The sequence below is a fragment of the Caretta caretta genome, chromosome 26 (genome assembly GCF_965140235.1).
Source record: "Caretta caretta isolate rCarCar2 chromosome 26, rCarCar1.hap1, whole genome shotgun sequence".
In the NCBI taxonomy this organism is placed as follows: domain Eukaryota; kingdom Metazoa; phylum Chordata; order Testudines; family Cheloniidae; genus Caretta; species Caretta caretta.
In genome coordinates, this window is record NC_134231.1 from 16,023,578 (window position 1) to 16,043,266 (window position 19,689).

General features: G+C 56.8%; 1 protein-coding gene across 12 annotated transcripts in view; it reads left to right on the forward strand.

Annotated features, from left to right (window-relative positions):
* Positions 1-270: 270 nt before the first annotated feature.
* The window catches only part of PAX8 (paired box 8), a 43,448-nt gene continuing 24,029 nt past the window's right edge, over positions 271-19,689 (forward strand). For 11 of the 12 annotated variants that reach the window (XM_075123470.1, XM_075123475.1, XM_075123472.1 and 8 more), the window contains exons 1-2: positions 271-368; positions 668-858. Coding sequence is in view for 3 of the 12 variants with exons in the window: in XM_048829564.2 (XP_048685521.1) it covers positions 834-858 (25 nt within the window). In the remaining 9 variants the exon portion in view is untranslated. The remainder of the gene's footprint in view (positions 369-667; positions 859-19,689) is intronic. The other variant, XM_075123473.1, reaches the window with a different exon arrangement.

Consider the following 19,689-nt stretch of genomic DNA (forward strand, 5'->3'; position numbering starts at 1 on the left):
GCCCCTAAGCCCGGCTCAGTGAGGGGGAGCCCTGGCCCGGGCGAGGGGGGGCAGTGTGAGGGGCTCCCCACTCTCCTCCCTAGTCTACAAACCCCGGCTCCTGTGTCTTTCTTTTTAACTCTTCAAGCCACTCAGCCATGACCCCCCTCCCCCTCCAAAACCCCAGCCAGCCAATCCCGCGCCTCTCCGCTCTGCCGGGCCGCTCTCGGGGGGACCCCGTGGGATAAAACCGGCTGGAAATGACTCTGATTGGAAAAAACTTCCCAAGCAATCAAAAGTCAAACGGAGATTTCTGGTGGTGCGTTCCCCGCCCCTCCCCCCGCCGACTCGGAGACAGGCAGCTCGAGGCGGGTGCTGCAGCCGACCAGGTAACAGCAGTGCCCCCCCCCCATCGATGAGTGCTTGGATCTCTGCTCCCCAGGTGCGGGGGGGGTCCAGATTTCGGGGTGTGTGTGTGTAAAATCTCTCTTCCAAGTGAAGGGGGCGACCCTTAGCGGAGGGGGGTGGGGGTGTGACCCCCCATCTCTCAGAACTGGGTGTATTTTCACCCCTAAGCATCCCACAGCTGAAGCTGCCTCGGACACCTGGGTCCCTCCTGGCTGCAGAAGGGGGCTGCCTGGGTTCCTGGCCCTTTCCAGCAGCTCATTTTCCCTTCTCCCCCTTCCAGGCCTGCAAGACTTTTCTTGGCGGGGGGGGGCTTGAGATCCAAAGGTGACCCCCCACCCCTGCTCCTCTGCAGCGCCCAGCTCCTGCTTGGGAAGAAGAGATCTACCGCCAGGAGCACCTGCCCGCCTTCCTTTGGAGGGGCGATCTCCCCCGCCCCCTAACCGGCCATGCCCCATAACACCATCCGATCAGGTAAGATCTGCCCAGCCTGGGCCTCCTCCGTCCTCCAGCCGTTCCCCGCGCTGGGCTGGATCGGAGCCTGCGCCGCTAACCCACTTCTTGGCGACGGAAAGACCGGGGGCTGCGGGGTGTGAAATGCGGGCTCCACTGGGCAGCGGGGGGAGAAGAGAGGAATCCCGCCCGACATGAGCCCCTGCACCGGTTCCCCTCCCGTCTCCTGCTGACGGGCCATTTCTTCCGCTTTCCTAGCCCCGGGCCAGCCGGAGACTGGGTGTCTGCGGGCTCGCGGCGCAGGGGTTTCTCCCCACGTTTGCTTTGCGGGGACACTACTTTGGTCCCTTGTCTTGCTGATTGATCGCGTGCCCCTCGCACTGGGAAATCCGGCAAAAGGGAGAGAGACCCCGGAGAAGAAAAAAATCTCCCCTTCGGGCGGCCAGATTGAAACAGGGACATTTTAAGTTTAAAGTCAAATTGGAATAAAGTTTAAAGTCAAATTTGCCCGTCCTCTGCTCCCTTCTGACTGCTGAGTTTCCATTCACTTCACGTGGGTATGGATTAAACCCAGCGCCCATTTCCAAGCGAACCCCGTTAGCAGAAGGGAGGGCTTCTTTGGCGGGGCCTAGTACAGTTTATTCATGTTTAATTCTTTTTAAAAGGGAGATAATTGGGGGTTGTTTTTTTGTCTTAAAGAAGGAGAAAAAACTCTCCCAGATCTAAATATCCCGCAGTTAATCCCGGGGTAATTATGTGATTAAAATCTCCCCACGAAAATCTGGAAATCAACCCCGCCGGTCGCCCCTAAAGCAGGGAAAACATCCTGCGATGTGTAAGTTTCCCTTGATTTGTGCAGAGCTGCAGGCGGCGGCCCGGGGTGAATATTGACTGGACAGTTCGCTGGGCTTGTTTTAATACCCCAGATGCGGGCGAATACATGGGGCTTGGGGCAGCGGGGATCTGAGTGTGCCGGGAAATAACCACTCCCTCGCTAGGTGTGGGAATAAACACGAGCCACTCGCGGGAAGCAGGGGGCTCTGGGCGGGGGGTGGCAGGGATGGAGAAAAGCCCTTGGCAAACAAAACCAACCCCCGCGTGGGCTGCTAAAAGCCACGCCGGGCTCGGGTGGCCGGGCGCGGGACAAGGCAGGTGGGCGGACAGGGGGACCTGAGCTGTGGAAGGGGCGAGTTTGTAGAACTTTTCCCTTTGCTTCGGCCGGCTCCGCTTCGGGTCCTGCTGGCCCACGAAGGTCACGGTGGGAACGGGATGGCAGCCGAGTGCGCATTCGTATTGCGGTGGCCTGGCTCAGGCTGGGACGGACAGGTGGCGGGGGCAGGGGGTTCGGCTGGACACCTTTTCCGGGGGCGTGGGGCGATTCCAAGAAGATCCACGTGGTTATTTGCCCCACAAGATCCTGAGTTTGTCCGAAGCTACCAGCCTGGGGTGGCGTGCGGGGCTGGGAGGGAGGGAAACGGGGATTTATAGAGAGCGCTTCGCTTGTATTGATCCCGGGGAGACACAATCGATAGTTCCGATTAATTCCGGCCGACTAGGAAGTCTAGCTTGGTAAAGGAAGCTTGAGTTATAATAACACAGGCTCGGAGCGGGGGTACGGAGGCATCTATTTATCTCTCTGTTAAGCCTGCTGTGTAACACACCCCAGTGTTTTAGAGCGTCATTCCGGTTCTTGTGTAAACCCAGCGGTTCCAGGTAACTAGTGTCTGAGCTGCCTGCCCCGAGCACTGTGTTTCTATGGAGCGGGGGCTCTTTGATCCGGATCGGGGCATATTTTGGTTGTGTGGTTTCCGCAGCGAACGGGCTCGGGTCCGCTCTGCCCCATGGCACATCAGACCTGAGCCCGGCTTTGTGTGCTGATCCCAGCTCTCGGCTCGCGTCCCGCTTTTTCGGCCGGCAGCCCCTGGCTGGGGGGATTTTCTGTTCGTTAAAAATAAATGCACCGAACGTGTTTCTTCCCCCTTCACATTAAATCCAACATTTCTCTTCGCTTCCCCTTTCCTTCTCCTGCCTCCCGCCGGCCCTGTGTAAACCGACACAGGCCCGGGGGCTGCAGTGTGTAGCCTGAATTCGGACTCACGAGGCCGAATTGGGTTTAAACAAATCCGAGCGATCCAGGGACTTTGCCACGTAACAAAGAAAACCCGAGAGGAAATCTATTTCTCCCAATCGATGCGAAATCGGTCAGTCAACGCAAAGCGGGCAGCGACGGGCTCTGTTTCCATTGCTACACTCCTTTCCTTGCTGCTTCGAGAGCTTCCTTCTGAAGGGAGAAACCAATCTCTCAGCCGGTCGGCGAAATGCAGCGTCCGCTGGCCTCTCTCCAGCCAGACACGTTTTAAAATAAAGGCGTGAGCCCCCAGTGACCGCCGCGCTGGCCTCGGCCAGCTCCAGACCCAGCCCTTGTGTTTGCTGTCCCCGGGTCCGTTCTCACCCCAGCATTGTCCCGAAGGGAGCGACCGCAAGCATCGGGATTTTACAAGGCGCGGCCTGATTTGTGTGTCCCGTTTTTAAAGAAAAATTGATTCCGGGGATTCTGCTCCCGGCGTGTCCAGCATAAACACAGACGTGCCGTTGTCTTTGGTTCGGGGGTTTGGCCGCTGTGTTTTCTCCCTCGCTGGCTCCTTCGCTCCCTGGCTAGCGGGATTTTGGTTTGGTTGTTAAGGTTTGATCCTGCCCCCTTCGGCTCCCCGTGCCGGGGAAATGGGACCTGCTCGGGGCCTGCGACTCCCCGAGCCGGCCGGCTCCGCTGCGTAGCGAACCGACAGGGGGGTGAAAGTCCCAACTAAATAATGGCCATTGTCGCCAAAAGACATCTGCGAGGCAGGAAGGGCCATTCCCCAGGCAGGCCCGCGGGTTAGCCCTGCCAAAACCAGGGCGCGAGAATATGGTTAAAAAACGGAAAATAAAAGAAATCTCAAATCAAACACAGGGCGCTGCCGCTGGACCCAGGTCATTTCGCGGGGGGGCGCTGGGGCGGGCAGCAGTGTCCCCCCGGCCCGGCTGTCCAGAGACCGAGGCGGGTTCTGACACCCAGCTCGGGCTTTGCCTTTGTGGGCGGTTCGCGTCCTCTCCCCCCACCCCAGCCCCGCAAGAGAAAGTCCTCAATGAAAGTTAATTAGGAGATAATGTAGCCACCTCCCGGATGAGTTTCGAGATAAGAGTCTTTTCAGGCTTCGTCACTTGAATTGTGACCGGGGGGTGGTGGGGGGGGGGGGTGGACACTTTTTCGGAAGTCACATGGGGGACTTTATCCTGGGTTCTCGGGTTACGCGGGGTTTATTATCTTGTCATAAATCTACGGCTACATTCCTGGGGGCGGGGAGGGGGACGGTTAATTCATGTTAAAGGGTCACCCTGCCACACGTCCTTCGGACTTCATTTTTAAACGGTGGCCCGGGACAATGGGGCAAAGAGGCTGGCAGTGAGCGCAGAGGGATTTGGGTGGCTGCTGGGAAGCGGGTAAACACGGGTGGGTCCTTCATGTCTGGGCCCAGGGACAGCGGCACGCAGGGAATGGCCTGGGTGCGCAGGGCTGTGATTTCTTACCCCTGGGTGTGTCTGGATCTAGCCATAGCCCCTGCCGGGATAGTGGGTTAGTCAGGGCTCGGCTGTGTAGCTTTATGTCTAGAGGAGACCAGAGGTGCTGACAGGTGCTATACAGACAGGTGTAAGTGTGTTGGGAGTCTCTTGTGTGTCTGTGGGGTGTCTGTGAATTGCCAGCCGCATTGTGTACTCCTGTGTTTGTGTCTGTGTTCACTTTAGATCGAGCTGTGAAGCTAGGGTGACCGGATGTCCTGATTGTCCCAATATCTGGGGCGTTGTCTTATAGAGGTGCCTATTTCCCCCATCCCGATTTTTCACACTTGCTGTCTGGTCACCCTGTGTGTGGCAAGCTGCGGTCTAGCAGTGGGTGTGTACCGCACACTACCACAAAGGCCTACATCTGAGCAGGAATAAGGAAGGACACCCAGATAGAGTGATCACTTTAGATAAGCTATTGCCAGCAGGAGAGTGGGGTGGGGGGAGGTATTGTTTCATGCTTTGTGTGTATAAAAAGATCTGCTGCAGTTTCCACAGTCTGCATCGGATGAAGTGAGCTGTAACTCACGAAAGCTCATGCTCAGATAAATTGATTAGTCTCTAAGGTGCCACAAGTCCTCCTGTTCTTTTTGCAGATAGATAATGTAGCCAGAAACCGTAGATTGCAGAACGCCCCCCGCTCTATAAATCCGCCCAGCCGGCCCCATCCCCGGTGTCAGTCTCACACACACGTACAGCGCTGCACGACTGTCGTGGGGATCCGTCCCAAGCGACTCCATTAAAAGACAAGAGAGGCCTTGTCTGCTGGACCAGCCTGGCCAGCAGAGCTGCACCAGCCTGGCCATAGCAGCAAATCCCCCCCCCAGGGCTGGGATCCCCAAGGCAAACAAGCGCAACCAGGACAACCAGCTGAGGCTGCTGCTGGCAGGGCTCTGAGGCAGGGGTGCTGGAACTAGGGGTGCGGGGGGGAGGGGGACTGCCGCACAGCCTGGCTGGAAGTGGTTTCCATCATACACAGGGTTTACTTTGGTTCAGTGGCTCTCAGCCCCCACCGTACAAATTGCTCCAGTGCCCTGGGGGCACTCGGCCCCCCTCCCCAGAGCCAGGCCGGCAAAACTTGGTCGTGTCGCTCGGCCTGTAGACGCTGTTTCTGCAGTGACTCGGGCCCCAGGAGCCTGGATCCGTGAGGCGGGGGCATCTGGCCAGTGATCTCAGGGCCGGAGTCCAAGTGGGTTTCATGTTCGAGGCTCTATAGAACGTTTTACTCTGTCCCAAAGCAGGAGCAGTTCAGCCCAGGAGCTGATGGGCTGGCGGGGGTGGGGGGGATTGTAGCACTCGCCTGTACTCAGAGAGATCCCCAGTCACCTGGCCCTGCTCAGCTCCGGAGGGGAGGGGCAGGAGAGCAGATGTCCCCGTATTAGGGGCTTTGTCTTATACACACAACTCTACCCGACCCCCACCTCAAAAAAGTGTCCTGATTTCTCACACTTGCTCTCTGTTCACCCTAGTGCATGCCCAGGGCTGGATCCTTCTCTCCCTTGTAATTTACATCAGCCCCAGCAGCTCCACTGCCTTGGAGGGAGCTAGGGAGCAGGGACAAGAACCAGGCCCCTTATCCGTGGGCCCAATCCTGTGGTTGCTGCGGTGAGTGCAGGTTTGGTTCTGGAGCGATGGGAGCAGGACTCGGCAGCCCGCCCCCGCCTTGCTGTAATTATTAATGGGCGCTGGGATGCAGGTGCAGGGGGAGTGTAAGCCCAGGCCCAGGGTCTAATCATTCACGGCCCAGAGCAGGGGGTTGGGAGTGGAGAAATGAGAGTTGTTTTTTAAAAGGCATAAAATGCTTTAAAAACCCAGTCTGAGCCCAGGGGAGTGGGGAGCCATGAGGCCTGACCGGGAAAGGTAAAATCTTTACAACAGAGCACCCCCCACTATGTTCCCCCCACCCATGTGTCACGCATAAACCACTGCACCCCCCACTTCCCACTGCATCCCCCCACCCAGTCACCCCATGCACCACTGTGACCCCCACCCCCCCACTGAACCCCCCACTCCCCACTGTGTCCCCACCCTCACCACTGCACCCTCCACCCAGCCATCCCCATGCACCACTGTGACCCCAACCCCCAGCACTGTGACCCCCCAGCTACCCGCATGCATGACTGTGACCCCAACCCCCACCACTGTGACCCCCCACCCAGCCATCCCCATGCACCACTGTGACCCCTACCCCCACCACTGTGACCCCCCAGCTACCCGCATGCATGACTGTGACCCCAACCCCCACCACTGTGACCCCCCACCCAGCCATCCCCATGCACCACTGTGACCCCAACCCCCACTACTGTGACCCCCCAGCTACCTGCATGCATGACTGTGACCCCAACCCCCACCACTGTGACCCCCCACCCAGCCATCCCCATGCACCACTTGTGACCAACCCCCCCACTGAACCCCCCACTCCCCACTGTGTCCCCACCCTCCCCACTGCACCCCCGACCCAGCCAGCCCCATGCACCACTGTGACCCCAACCCCCAGCACTGTGCCCCCCAGCCACCCCCATGCACCACTCACCCCCCACTGCACCCCCCACTTCCCCACTGCACAGCTGCTCACCCCATGCACCGTGCATGCACCACTGCATCAACACGCCAGTGCATCCACACACACGCACGCACACACTCATGCAGGATACGAACCTGCATCATCACACCAGCACAGAGGGTACACTTGTCAACACACCAACGGTCACAGATCCCCACGCCAAAGCCTGCAATCACAAAGACACGTGCATAGACTGGAACAGACAAACACAGCCAACCTACGCCCACCATCCAGACAGACATGGACAAACCAACACAGCATCCACAACCCACTATATGCACAGCCAACCTACAGACAGCCGCAGCATCCACAGACCCCCACGATTCTGTACGAACACCTTCCCGCCCCCAGGGTGTCTATACAAACACGCCCAGTCAAATACACAGACACGCACCGACGCCCAACATACAAACAGTCTAACATACACAAACACAGCCAACATACATGAACACACCCATATGTATAGATGTCCATATCCCCCCTCTGGCCACAGAGCCCTGCAGAGAGAGAACAGTAAGAAACATGTTTCAGATCCGAAAATATATTTGAAAAATGCTGCGTGTATTTTTGCCAGCTGGAGCAATGTGAGGGGGCGAGATGCCCAGCGGGTGCAAACTTGCGCACGCGGGATCCAGCAGATGCCCAGTGACTGATACCAGCTGAGGATCTGGCCCTGGTCTCTGGAACGTCACGGTGGCATGTTTTCCCTGAGCCAAGGCAGGAATCGGAACAAATCGAGGGAGAAATACAACTGCGTAAATCACCTTGTGGTGCAGCCGGTATCATACACACCAGACAGACGGGGCTTTTCGTCACCAGTGCAGCACCCCACCACGCAGTGATGGAGTAATCAGGTGGTCGTAACGAATTGTCACTTACTATCCGGCTGTCGCAATAGCGCTGAATATGGGGCAGATTTTCAGAGCGGCGCGCAGGCCTGTGGGAAGCCAAAGGGCTCTATGCATCTCACTGCACCCTTGTGCCTTTTGAAAATCACCCCCCTATTTCTTTGAAATCAGGGGTGGAGCCAGGGAGAGAGGCTGATTTACCCCAAGTAAAGATCTGGCCCTTTAATCACAATGCCACACAAATCCACCCCTCCCACCTTTAAAGGGAAAAGAGGGGAATGGAGACACCTGGGCCACCCCGGAACACCCATCCCTGGGTGATCTGCAGCCTCCAGAGCCAGCGCCTGGTGGGGAGCGGCTGGGCTGGGGCGGGGCGGCCCTCTGCCAAAAGGGGGTGGCCCTGGGATGCTGTGAGGTGATCTCCAACCAAAAGCAGAGGCGAGGAGTGAACCCTGCAGCCCTTACTCCCTCGAGTAAGGACTGGGCAAGGAGATGAGGCTTTGGTGTAAATCAGCAAGACTCATTGCAGCGAGGGCCAGATCCTGCTGGGGGTGATCCTACTGGCGTCAGGGGCTGGAGCAGAGTCCCTCCCATGCACAAATGTCAGAAGGATCGGGCCCTGAGGTGGGGACCATGTGTGCGCAGGTCTGGCACAGGCATACAATAATCTTTAGGCTTCAGACTCGGGCGGGGCTAGGTGATGCTGGGCTGAAACGTGGCCATGCAGCGTGTGTGATGCGTGGCAACGCGCATGCTGTCCTGGGGCGGGGTCATGCTGCACCACGGGGCCGTAATAGCGTGGCACGAAAACTCCCGGGACCAAGAGCTACTGACCAGGGACCAGCCTCCGCTCCTCCTCACATAGCTGCATGGCGAGGCTAGCGGATGGCACGGGGTGGCCCTTGGTGCACTCCGGATCCATGCAGGGAAATGGAGCCAAGCGGCCAAAGGGCCCCGTGTTCACGTGGCTGGGTTGTGAGCTGGGTCGATGCCTAGGGCGGGGGTTCTCAGTCTGGGCTCCGCAGACCCCTGGGGGCTTAGACTGAAAACTCACTGAACAGAATCGAATGACAGCCGCAGAGAAGAGATTTCCAAAGGGATCTGCGCCTCCCTTCGGAATTTGTTAGCGGGCCGCAAATGAAAAAAGGTTGCAAACCACTGCTCTAGGGGTGGCCTGGGGAGCCTGCGGCTGGGGGTGTTGGGCTTTGTACCACAGGGCTCTCAGGGGTTGTTCCTGAGTCCCTTTGGGTGGTGTTAAACGTTCTCTGGGAAGGGAAAAGCCAGACTCCTTCATGGCTGCTGGGCCCGAGAGCTGAGCTCATCAGCGTTAATGGCCCCCAGAGGCCCGCGGGGGCCGATGCGCGCCAGCCGAGCGTCGCATGGGGCTGTGCAGAGCAACGCTTGTCGCTCCGGGGCTGTGGGGTCATAGGCCAGATTCTGCCTCTAGGGACTGCCGTGTAACAGCTCTGATTTCTATGGGGCTTCGCCTGATTTACACCAGGGCATTGCCAGGGCTTTGCCTGTATCCGTGAGGCAACTGCCGTGTCGGGTGGGGGCGACAGGGTTTGTTCAAAACAGCCCAGAGCTCTGCTGGGACCCAGTGGAAACTCCCCCCTCCTGCCCATCCTCCATTGTACGGGGCGGGGGGGAACTGAGGCACAGGGCAGGGCCTGACCCAGCTGGTCTCTGACACAAGTTGGACACAAGTTTTGGCCTTGCTCCTGCTCCCCTTATTCAGCTAAGTCCAGCTGGAGTTTCCAGATCAGATTCTTAGGGGAAAGCTCCCTGCTCCCTCAGCTGGGGCTGCATCCCCAGGCCTCTGCTCCCCTCCCGGGAAGCCCCACTCTGAGGTCCAGGTGTGTGGCTGGGGGAAAGCCAAGGAGCTCCTTGGCAGGCTCTGGAGCTGGGCCAGCTTGGCTGGAGGTTGTTGCTGGGAATGGTGGGGGCTGGCCTGGGGTTGGGGGATGCTGGTAAAGAGGACGCTTGGGGCTGGGGTCAGTATTTGGGGCCTGGTGCTGAGTGTGGGGTTAGGGTGGCCGCTGGCTGCGGACGGGGGAGCCAAGTGTCGCAGCGGGGTCTAGAAGCAGTTAATGGGGCTGGAGGAAGGGTTCAGATTTTCCCGTTAAAGGCATTTTAATGGCACATGATGTCTTGCCTCCCCCCGGGGAGGGGGCCAAATGCCTCTCTCCATCTGCCCCAGAGCGGACCCCCTGCATCCCGCTGCTCCCTGTAGGATGGAGGCCTCTCTAGCAGGGATAGGCCCTGCCGGGGGACCTTGGGCCCCATTCCCTCTCCCATGCCTCGGTTTCCCCTCCCAGCTCTTTGGAGCAGCGTCTCACTGTGTGTCTGCACAGTGGGAACCCTGATCTCAGTGGAGGTCCATGCGTGCCCCCTGCTAAGGCCACGTCCCCCTGGCCATGCCAGCCTGCTGAGTGTGGCCTGCCCCCAACGCCACCATGCCGAGGTCCTGGCTAGCAGCACGTCCTTCCCTCTGGCAGCTGCCTGGCTCTGACCCTGCCCTGCTCCGGGCCTGGGTGCGGTGCTGCTGCTTGCAGCCACAACAGCGCTGGCTGAGGCACCAGTGGAAGCATGTGCCTGATCCAAAGCCCCCCGCGCTCAGGGGAGGGACTTGCAGTCCCTGGGCTTGGATCAGGTCCTGCAGGGCAGAGAGCAAGACCCCTGAATTGTCCCCCGTAACTTGACCTCTGCCCCTCCCTCCCCCCAGGGCTAACCCTGGCCCCGACTGGCCCCCAACATAGACTGCGAATGAACCCACCCGCCAGCAACCTTCACTCCCCGTTTGAACACCAGGGTCACTGAGTGTCATGGAAGCAAAGTGCCGTGGAGCATTTGGTTGAGCAAAACTGGGACAAAGATCTTGGTGGCTCAGAGGCCGATGTGGCAAGATAGCTGGACCCGTCCGACAGACTGTGCTCTACAACCAAGATGGCCCACAGCCTGGAAGGATGTCCGGGAATCCCCGAGCCCTGTCCTCTGAAAATCAGCCTTTTGTCACGTCTCGCACCTGAGACGGAGGGCTGAGGGGGAGGGGTGTTCTCTTACTGTGTGTCCGTGCAGCAGACTGTTCCATAAATATTTCTGCTCCGTATTTGGAAAAGAGCTGGATGAAGTATTCGTATCATAAGATGACGAAATACTTTCCTCTCCAACAGCAGCTCAGGAGGATGTCAAACAGCAACGACTAAAGTCAGACCTCTTTAAATCAGCAGGAGCAGAGGACTTGCACCCAAGAGTTTCAAAAGAGCTGGCAAAGGTGTCTCCTGTCCAATTAATGCTGATTGTTGTTGCTAAGTCATGGAGCACTGAGGAAGTTCCAGAAGGCCGGAAGAAAGCTAATGTTGTGCCAATATTTAAAAAGGGGACGACCTAGGGAGTTACAGGCCTGTCAGCCTGACATCAGCAAAATAGTGTGGTGGCCAATCTGATACTCCTTTAATAAAGATTAAAGGAAAGCAATGTAATTAATGCCAATCAATGTGGGTTTATGGAAAACAGATCCTGGCAAATTCACGCTGTATATTTTAAAAATGAGAATACAAGGTTGATTGGTAAAGTTATTAGTAGTGTTGTAATTAACAGTGTTGGGAGGAGGGATAGCTCAGTGGTTTAGAGCATTAGCCTGCTAAGCCCAGGGTTGTGAGTTCAATCCTTGAGGAGACCATTTAAGGATCTGGGGAAAAATTAGGGATTGGTCCTGCTTTGGGCAGGATGTTGGACTACATGACCTCCTGAGGTTCCTTCTAACCCTGATATTCTATGCTTAGACTCCTCTAAGGCATGTGACCTTGTGCTGACATTTTGATTAAGAATCTAGAACAATATAAAATCAAGGGGGCTCAGATTAAATGGCTTGATAAGTGGCTGACTGATACATGTTCAGACCAAACTGTAAAAGGGAAGAAGGAGAATCTGGGGAACTACAGATTGCTCAGCCTCACCTCAGCTCCTGGAAAAAATCATGGAGCAGGTCCTCAAGGAAACCCTTTTGAAGCACTTGGAGGAGAGGAAGGTGATCAGGAACAGTCAACATGAATTCACCAAGGGCAAATCATGCCTGACCAACCTGATTGCCTTCTATGATGAGATAACTGGCTCAGTGGATATGGGGAAAGCGGTGGACATGATATATCTTGACTTTAGCAAAGCTTTCGATCCGGTCTCCCACAGTATTCTCGCCAGCAAGTTAAAGTATGGGCTGGATGAATGGACCATAAGGTGGATAGAAAACTGGCTAGATTGTCGGGCTCAACGGTTAGTGATCAACAGTTCGATGTCTAGTTGGCAGCCAATATCAAGTGGAGTGCCCCAGGGATCGGTCCTGGGGCTGGTTTTGTTCCACATCTTCATTAATGATCTGGATGATGGGATGGATTGCACCCTCAGCAAATTCACAGATGACACTAAGCTGGGGGAAGAGGTAGATAAGCTGGAGGGTAGCGATAGGGTCCAGAATGACTTAGCCAAATTGGAGGATTGGGACAAAAGAAATCTGATGAGGTTCAACAAGGACAAGTGCAGAGTCCTGCACTTAGGAAGGAAGAATCCCATGCACCGCTATAGGCTGGAGACCGACCGGCTAAGCAGCAGTTCTGCAGAAAAGGACCTGGGGATTACAGTGGATGCGAAGCTGGATATGAGTCAGCAGTGTGCCCTTGTTGCCAAGAAGGCTAATGGCACATTGGGCTGCATTAGTAGGAGCATCGCCAGCAGATCGAGGGAAGTGATTATTCCCCTCTATTCGATACTGGTGAGGCCTCATCTGGAGTACTGTGTCCAGTTTTGGGCCCCACACTACAGGAATTATGTGGACAAATTGGAGAGAGTCCAGCGGAGGACAACAAAAATGATTAGGGGGCTGGAGCACATGACGTACGAGGAGAGGCTGAGGGAACTGGGATTGTTTAATCTCCAGAAGAGAAGAGTGAGGGGGGATTTGATAGCTGCTTTCAACTACCTGAAGGGAGGTTCCAAAGAGGATGGAGCTTGGATGTTCTCAGTGGTAGCAGATGACAGAATGAGGAGCAATGGTCTCAAGTTGCAGTGGGGGAGGTCTAGGTTGTATATTAGGAAAAACTATTTCACCAGAAGGGTGGTGAAGCACTGGAATGGGTTACCTGAGGAGGTGGTGGAATCTCCTTCCTTAGTAGTTTTTAAGGCTCAGCTTGACAAAGCCCTGGCTGGGATGATTTAGTTGGTGTTGGTCCTGCATTGAGCAAGGGGTTGGACTAGATGACCTCCAGAGGTCCCTTCCAACCCTAATCTTCTATGATTCAATTATTATGATGGCTGGACGGATGTGTAAATAGCCCTGTTGGTGTGATCACTTGTCCATTATTTCAGCAAGTGTGAGCATCCCTGTTGCTGGTCCCGGCCCTGTGGGATGCAGCACCCCCTTCCAGTGAGTGAGGGGATCTGGCACCTCACAGGATCAGGCCCTAACAGAGCCCCCTTCAGGGACAGATTCTGACAGGCCTTTTAGCCTTATGCCCACAGTGCTGTGGAGTTCCCCCTCTCTGGGGCTGTCCCACATGGCCTGCAGCGGGACTGGGGGTCTCTGGGCCGGCCCAGGAGTGGGGTGGGGAATCATTGGAAGGTGGGGGCTTGTTTAAAAGATGGTGCAGTGAGGTGGCCAGCCGGGCAGTGCGCCCCAGCCCTGCGCCAATGTGTGGTGCCCTCCTCTCCATGCACACCCACTGCCTGGCAGCCAGCTGCCCCCCTTTCCCCCCCACTGCTCTCCATCTCGCCTCCCCTGCATAATCGTTCTTGCCTGCATGAGTGCTCCGGCTCCGCAGCCCGGCGCCCCTCGGAGGCATTCTCCCCTCGCCTGTTATTCTTGTATTAGCGCCGAGCCCATTACAGCTAATTTGCTCGCCCTAATCTCCATTTATTTCTCCCTCGTTGATATTAGATTTTGCTTCTCTATTGCTCCGGCCTGATTTCCTCTTTGTCTCTCTAATGGCCCCCCCCATTTCTCTATTAATCTAGTTTCCTCTCGCCATGCGCCCCCCCCTCCTTACCACCCACCCCAAACTGAGTCCCCTTTAAATTAACTCCTTACTGCCCAGGGGCTGGCGGAGCAGGAAAGCAGCCAGGCTTCGCAGAGGAACAGGCCCCTGCTCAGAGCCCCCCATGTGTTGGCTCTCGCACCACACTGAGACCCCAGAAATAGGCCACATCCTCCAGCACCCACCAGGGGCCTGCCCTACAGCCTGAACCCCCTAACACCATGGGGAGCACTCCCTGACCCAGCCAGGCTCACCCTGCACAAGCCCAGCAGCCTCTGGGGGTTTGATCCCCACAGTCTTTACAGTGTTTCGTAAAGCCCCAGCTCCTGGAGCCAGGGGAGTTTCTGCTCCAGACTGCCTGTTTGCAGAGGGCAGCTGGTCATGTGGCCCCAAGCCCCCTCGCAAAAAAGCAAAGACAAAAGGACCCCACCTTTGGCATTGCAAAAATCCCTTGTGGTTTCTAAGGCCACCTCATCATTTTGGGGGGCCTGGTTCATTGGTTTTGACCACTAGGGGCTGGCCAGATGGAAAAAACTCTGCTCTGGAGAGTTAATGGCACTTCTCTGTAACCCAACTCTTCTCTCCCACCCCCTTGGTCGCTGGTACTCCAGCTCCCCTTCCCCACCCCTCTGCCCCCATTCCCTGTATCCTGTCCTCTGCTCCACATTCCTGGACATCCTCCCAGAACCCGCCAGGCTCTGTCTCCCAATTCCACTGCCCCTCCCCAACACCCTTACCCCGCCTCTGTTCCCAAGCGCTGTACCCTGACCTCCCCAGCCCCTGTAACCATCTCAGCCAGCTCCTGTATGTCACCCCCTTTCACGTCCCACACTGAGCCCCTCTAAGCGGTACTGGTGCCTCAAGCTCCCTGCTCCCACCTGGCTGACCTTACGTTCCTGGGAGTGGGGCTGGGAGTGGTATATCGAGTCAGAGATTATTAGGCCAGACAGGGCTAAGGCAATCATCCAGTCCAACCACCCAATCCCCAACTTAATCCCTCTTTGAACTGGAGCAGACTGTTAGCAAAGCAGCCCGCTCGCTTTAGCAATGGGCTGTGCTGGAGAACACACCAGGCCCTTGGGAGGTCGTTCCAATCGCTAGTGACCCTGGCTTGGACCTGCAGCCAGCGGATCGTGTCAGGCCTTAGACTGAAGACCCCTCTGGTACCAATTTCTGTAGGTTCTGACAGACTGGGATCCAGGTCCCCCTTGACAGTCTCTTTGATGGAGCTTCTGGGGTCGATGGCAGGTTGTCCAAGCCTTTAACCATTCTTCTGGCTCTGCTGCAAACCCTCCCCCATTATCAACAACCTGCTTAAATTGTGGGCACCAGAACTAGGCACGGGATCCCATCAGCGGTCGCACCAGTGCCAAACACAGAGGTGAAATCACCTCTCTGCTCCTACTTGAGATTCCCTTGTTTACCCATCCCAGGGTCACATTAGTCCTTTTGGCCCCAGCATCGCACGGGGAGCTCATGTTCAGCAGATTCTCCTTGCGATGAGCTTCAAACCTTACAGTGGTGCTTATGCAGCGACCCAGGCCTTGGTCCGGCAATGCCTACCGTGAGGAGAGGAACATAAGAACATAAGAGCGGCCAGACTGGGTCAGACCAAAGGTCCATCTAGCCCAGTGTCCTGTCTGCCGACAGTGGCCACTGCCAGGTGCCCCAGAGGGAATGACCAGAACAGGGAATCACCAAGTGATCCATCCCCTGTCACCCATTGCCAGCTTCTGGCAAATCAGGACGATGGAGAGAACTTCCAGTTTTAAACTGTATAAAGGAAAAACCCAGAAATCTGGCAGAACAAGAACAGAAAATAAATAACATCTAGTGTCATCAAATGCTCGGTTAGGAAACTAAACTGTAAATTACTCTGCGTAGCTCGAAAGCTGGGCTCTCTCCCTGCCAGGAGTTGGGCCAATAAAAGCTCTTTCTCCACCCACCTTGTCTCATTGCAGTACAAAATGTTTGTCAGCACCACAACCCATCGCCCAAGAGGGAATCCACCCCTCTCCCTGGCTGTGAAGTTCGGCTTCGCCTCACCTCTCTCCGGCGTGCGTGTCTCCTTTGCTTCCACACCCCTTTCCAACAGCTCCCCCCCAGATGGCCATGCCTCATCCCCAGGCGCCCGAACTGTACCCCTCTGCCAGGGTCCCAATGGTCAACCTGGGTTGTACACTCCGTACCCCTCACCACCTTGCGGGCAGCTTCCTCTCCGGCCCAACCGAGCCTTACCCTCTTGGTTGAAACTGCAGCTGGTGCCAGGGCCAGGGTTACTGCACTTCTTTTCCTACCCATGCAACCCTGCACTGCACCAATAGCTGCCCGTGCATTGGCCTGTAACGACGCCAAGCCAAATGGGGGCCTTCCCACCCACTGCCTTTAGAGCAGTGGGTGGGAACGTGTTCATCTGGCCAAGGGCAAGCCTGACAATCCTGGAGAGAAGGAAGTGGGCACATGGTGGAGCAGGCAGGGAGTGCTGCTGGCAACTAGTGGAGTGTATGGGGCTGTGAGGGGCAATGGCTGGGGGGGTCCAGGTAGCGTGTAGGGCTGGGTGTCTGTGTTGGGGTATGCAGAGATACGAGTGTGTCTAAGCCTGTGTGTAGCTCCCTGCTGGCATGTAGGGGTGGGCACACATGGGCATGTAAATCTGGGTGCATACATGCCTACATGTAGATCTGTGTGGATGTGTGTTGGTCAGTGCATGCGTGTAACTCTGTGTGCAGATCCATGTGCATGTGTGTAGATCCTTGCGTGTGCGTGTCGGTCTGGGGGTCTCTCAGGGAGAATACTGCCACACTGGACACAAACAATCACAGCCCGGGGCAGAGCACGGAGCTGGGAACCAGGAACTGCTGAGCTCCTCCCAGCTCTTCCCCTGATTCGCTTCATGAAGTTACATAAGTCCCGTCCCCTCTCTGTGTCTCAGTTTCCCCATTTGCAAAATGGCAGTCAGCAGACTTATCATCCTGGCTACGTACTCACATTCCCCTCTCCAAACAAGAGCAGTATCTGGGCAAAAGCTCTTCAGGAATTTACCCCCAACAACCCTGCTGGTTTCAGATGGGGAAACTGAGGTCCCAGATAGGAAGGGACTTGCCCCAGGTCGCCCAGTGAGTCAGCGGCAGAGCTAGGATTCATACCCAGGGCTCCTGGCTGTTAACCACAGCCACACCCTTTGCCTAGTGCGTGGGGCAAATACATTAGAGCATAGAGTTCTTTCCAAATGAACAGCTTGATTCTGATTCATCTCATGTTCCTGTGAACCCAGGGTAGCCCCAGTGACTTCACTGGTGTGAGCTGGCGTAGAGAAGATCCGAATCTGCCCAGACACATGCTGCTGAAGGAGCACGGGCTGCAGAATTGTTCTGCTCAGCTCCATACAGGCGTATAACATATTTGGCATGGAAATGAGCGACTGATGCTTCTCCCATGTCACTTTAACTGCATGTTAGGTTGGCTACAGCCCAGTCTGGGGGCGGCCTGGTCCAAGCTGTGATGGCTTCCCTATCGCGCAGGGCATCACGCCTCCCTCCCGCTCCTCCGCCTCCCTCCCGCTCCAAGCAGCTGGCCGATCGCTGGCACCAGATGGCAGGAGCAAAGAGAGGCCCAAAGACCCGCAGACGTTATGTCCTCATGGCAGAGCCAGCTCCTCTGGAGCTAGCCTAGCTCAGGTGACGGCAACCGAGCAGGCTGTGTTGGCAGCGGGGATGGGCAGTTAAAAGCACCACCAGGCTCCAGGGACAGGGTTCTGTGTGTGGACAGGCTGGGCCAAAGCCCCAGCTGCAGCTCAGTTCATCCTGCGGCGAGCCCAAGCTGCCAGGCAGCGCCGAGTCAGTAGGTAACGGAAGGGGCACTGCTGAGTACAGAGAACGTGAGGAAAACGCAGACAGTGCTCAGGTCTGGCAGCGAGCCTGGGCAGCCGTGTGCTTCTGGACCTGCAGCGTCACCCCCTTCGGCCGCCACTCTGCAAGCTGGGGGGTTCAGATCAACAGCTTCCAACTGGTTCCCCCTGCCCAGTGCCAAGTGGGAAGCTGGCTGCAGAAGGAGACAGGACAGGTGGGAAGAGGCTCCCTGGTGGTTTTAAGGGTACGTCTACCCAGCAAAACCAGCCCCCCGACAGCGAGTCACTGAGCCCTGGTCACCTGACTGGGCTCATGGGCCTTGCCCAATGCAGCTAAAAACTGCAGTGGAGACATCTGGGCTCAGGCTGGTGCCTGGCTCTGAGACCCAGAGAGGCAGGAGGCCTCAGGCTCCAGGTGCCAGCCAGAGTGGACACATCTACACGGCTATTTTTAGCCCCTAGCGCCATGGGAGGCGGACGAAGCTCCCTGTCCTGCCTCCTCCATCCGTGGCCACACCCACACTCCACCCCGCCCCCTCCCCTGCACGGCCCCCTGCCCACTCTGCCCCCCTGCCACCACTTGCCACGTCCCTCCATCCCTCCCTCCCCTCCGTGAGGGGGTCTCGCAGGGGACGGGGTGGAGGAGAGGAGGGACCGGCTCACCGAGCAGTGGCAGGCAATGGGGACCTCGGGGAAGGGACAGAGCAGGGAGGGGAAGAGGCAGGACCACCACGGCCCAGGTGTCGGGCAGCGGGGCTTAGCCTCCCCTGGCCTATTATACCCACGGCTCATGCCTAGCACGATCCCCGTCATCCTGAGTCAGTTGTCCAGGCCCTGGACTTGCAGCCACGGGGCTTTTGCTGCGTAGACGAACCCTGACTCAAGTGGCGAGCCAGGTTGCTGTGTCTCCATGGCCATGTTAACCCGGGCTAGCTGACCCACGCGCAGCATCACCAGAGCCAGGAGAGCACAAGTGTCTCCTGGCCAAGGCCTGTGGAAGTAAGAGGGCAGGGGAATGGCACCCCTGTGGGATTGGAAGAGCCTGGCCTGGAGTTTGCAGACCAAGAGACTTGGCAAGACGGTGCTGACCAGATCCCCAGCCGGTGTGCCGGGCCGCAGCTTCACTGTAGTTGCTGGAACTTTCCCTGTCAACCCCAGCAGCACAGCTGGCCCGTCACGTGGACAGGATCAAACGTTAGTGACTGTTAGTGGTGCTGATAGTCCTCCCACCTCCACTTGGTCACGTGGGGTAACCCTACAGACTGCCCTGGAGTCGCCACAGAAGGGCCACGCCCACCGTTGCTCCTGGTGGAATTAGCCCGTGGAACTGACTGCTACTGGCCATGAACTTAGCAAGGTTCAAAGAGAGACTGGATGTGTCTATCAAGCATATGCAGAGTTCTATGGACAACAAATCCGCGCGGGAGTTCTGAAAAAGGAAGTGCTGGAATGCAGGGCAGTGGGCAGCCAGGAGGGAACAGCATGGGGAAGGGAAAGTCGGGGTGTGTGTGTGGGGAATGGGAGGAAAATAGGGCAGTGTGGAAGCTAGAGGAGGAGGGGAGCAGGGGTGATTCCCCACAGAGCCTGTCCCATCCCTGCTTCCCCTCTGCTTGTGCTCCCCGTGAGGGGCTCCAATGTTGGGGTGTCCTTGCTGCTTAGCTCCTGACATCTCCCAGCTCTGGCGCTCCAGGCCAGTCTGGGCTGCAGTGATTCAAACCACCGGGCGGAGAGCGGGGATCCGCAAACCATCGATTTGAATCCACTTTTCTGCTTGTTCTCATTGGCACTATAACCATTAAAACATGCACATTTTATAGTCACATGGAGCCTTTACACTAGATTTGGGGCCTGGCAGGGTCCCCGCTTACTACATACATTTATTTACACAATTATATAGTGTAATATGTTCAGATTCTTATCAACTGTACATTTTTAGTCTGTTCAAAAATGGTGACTGATCTGTTTCTT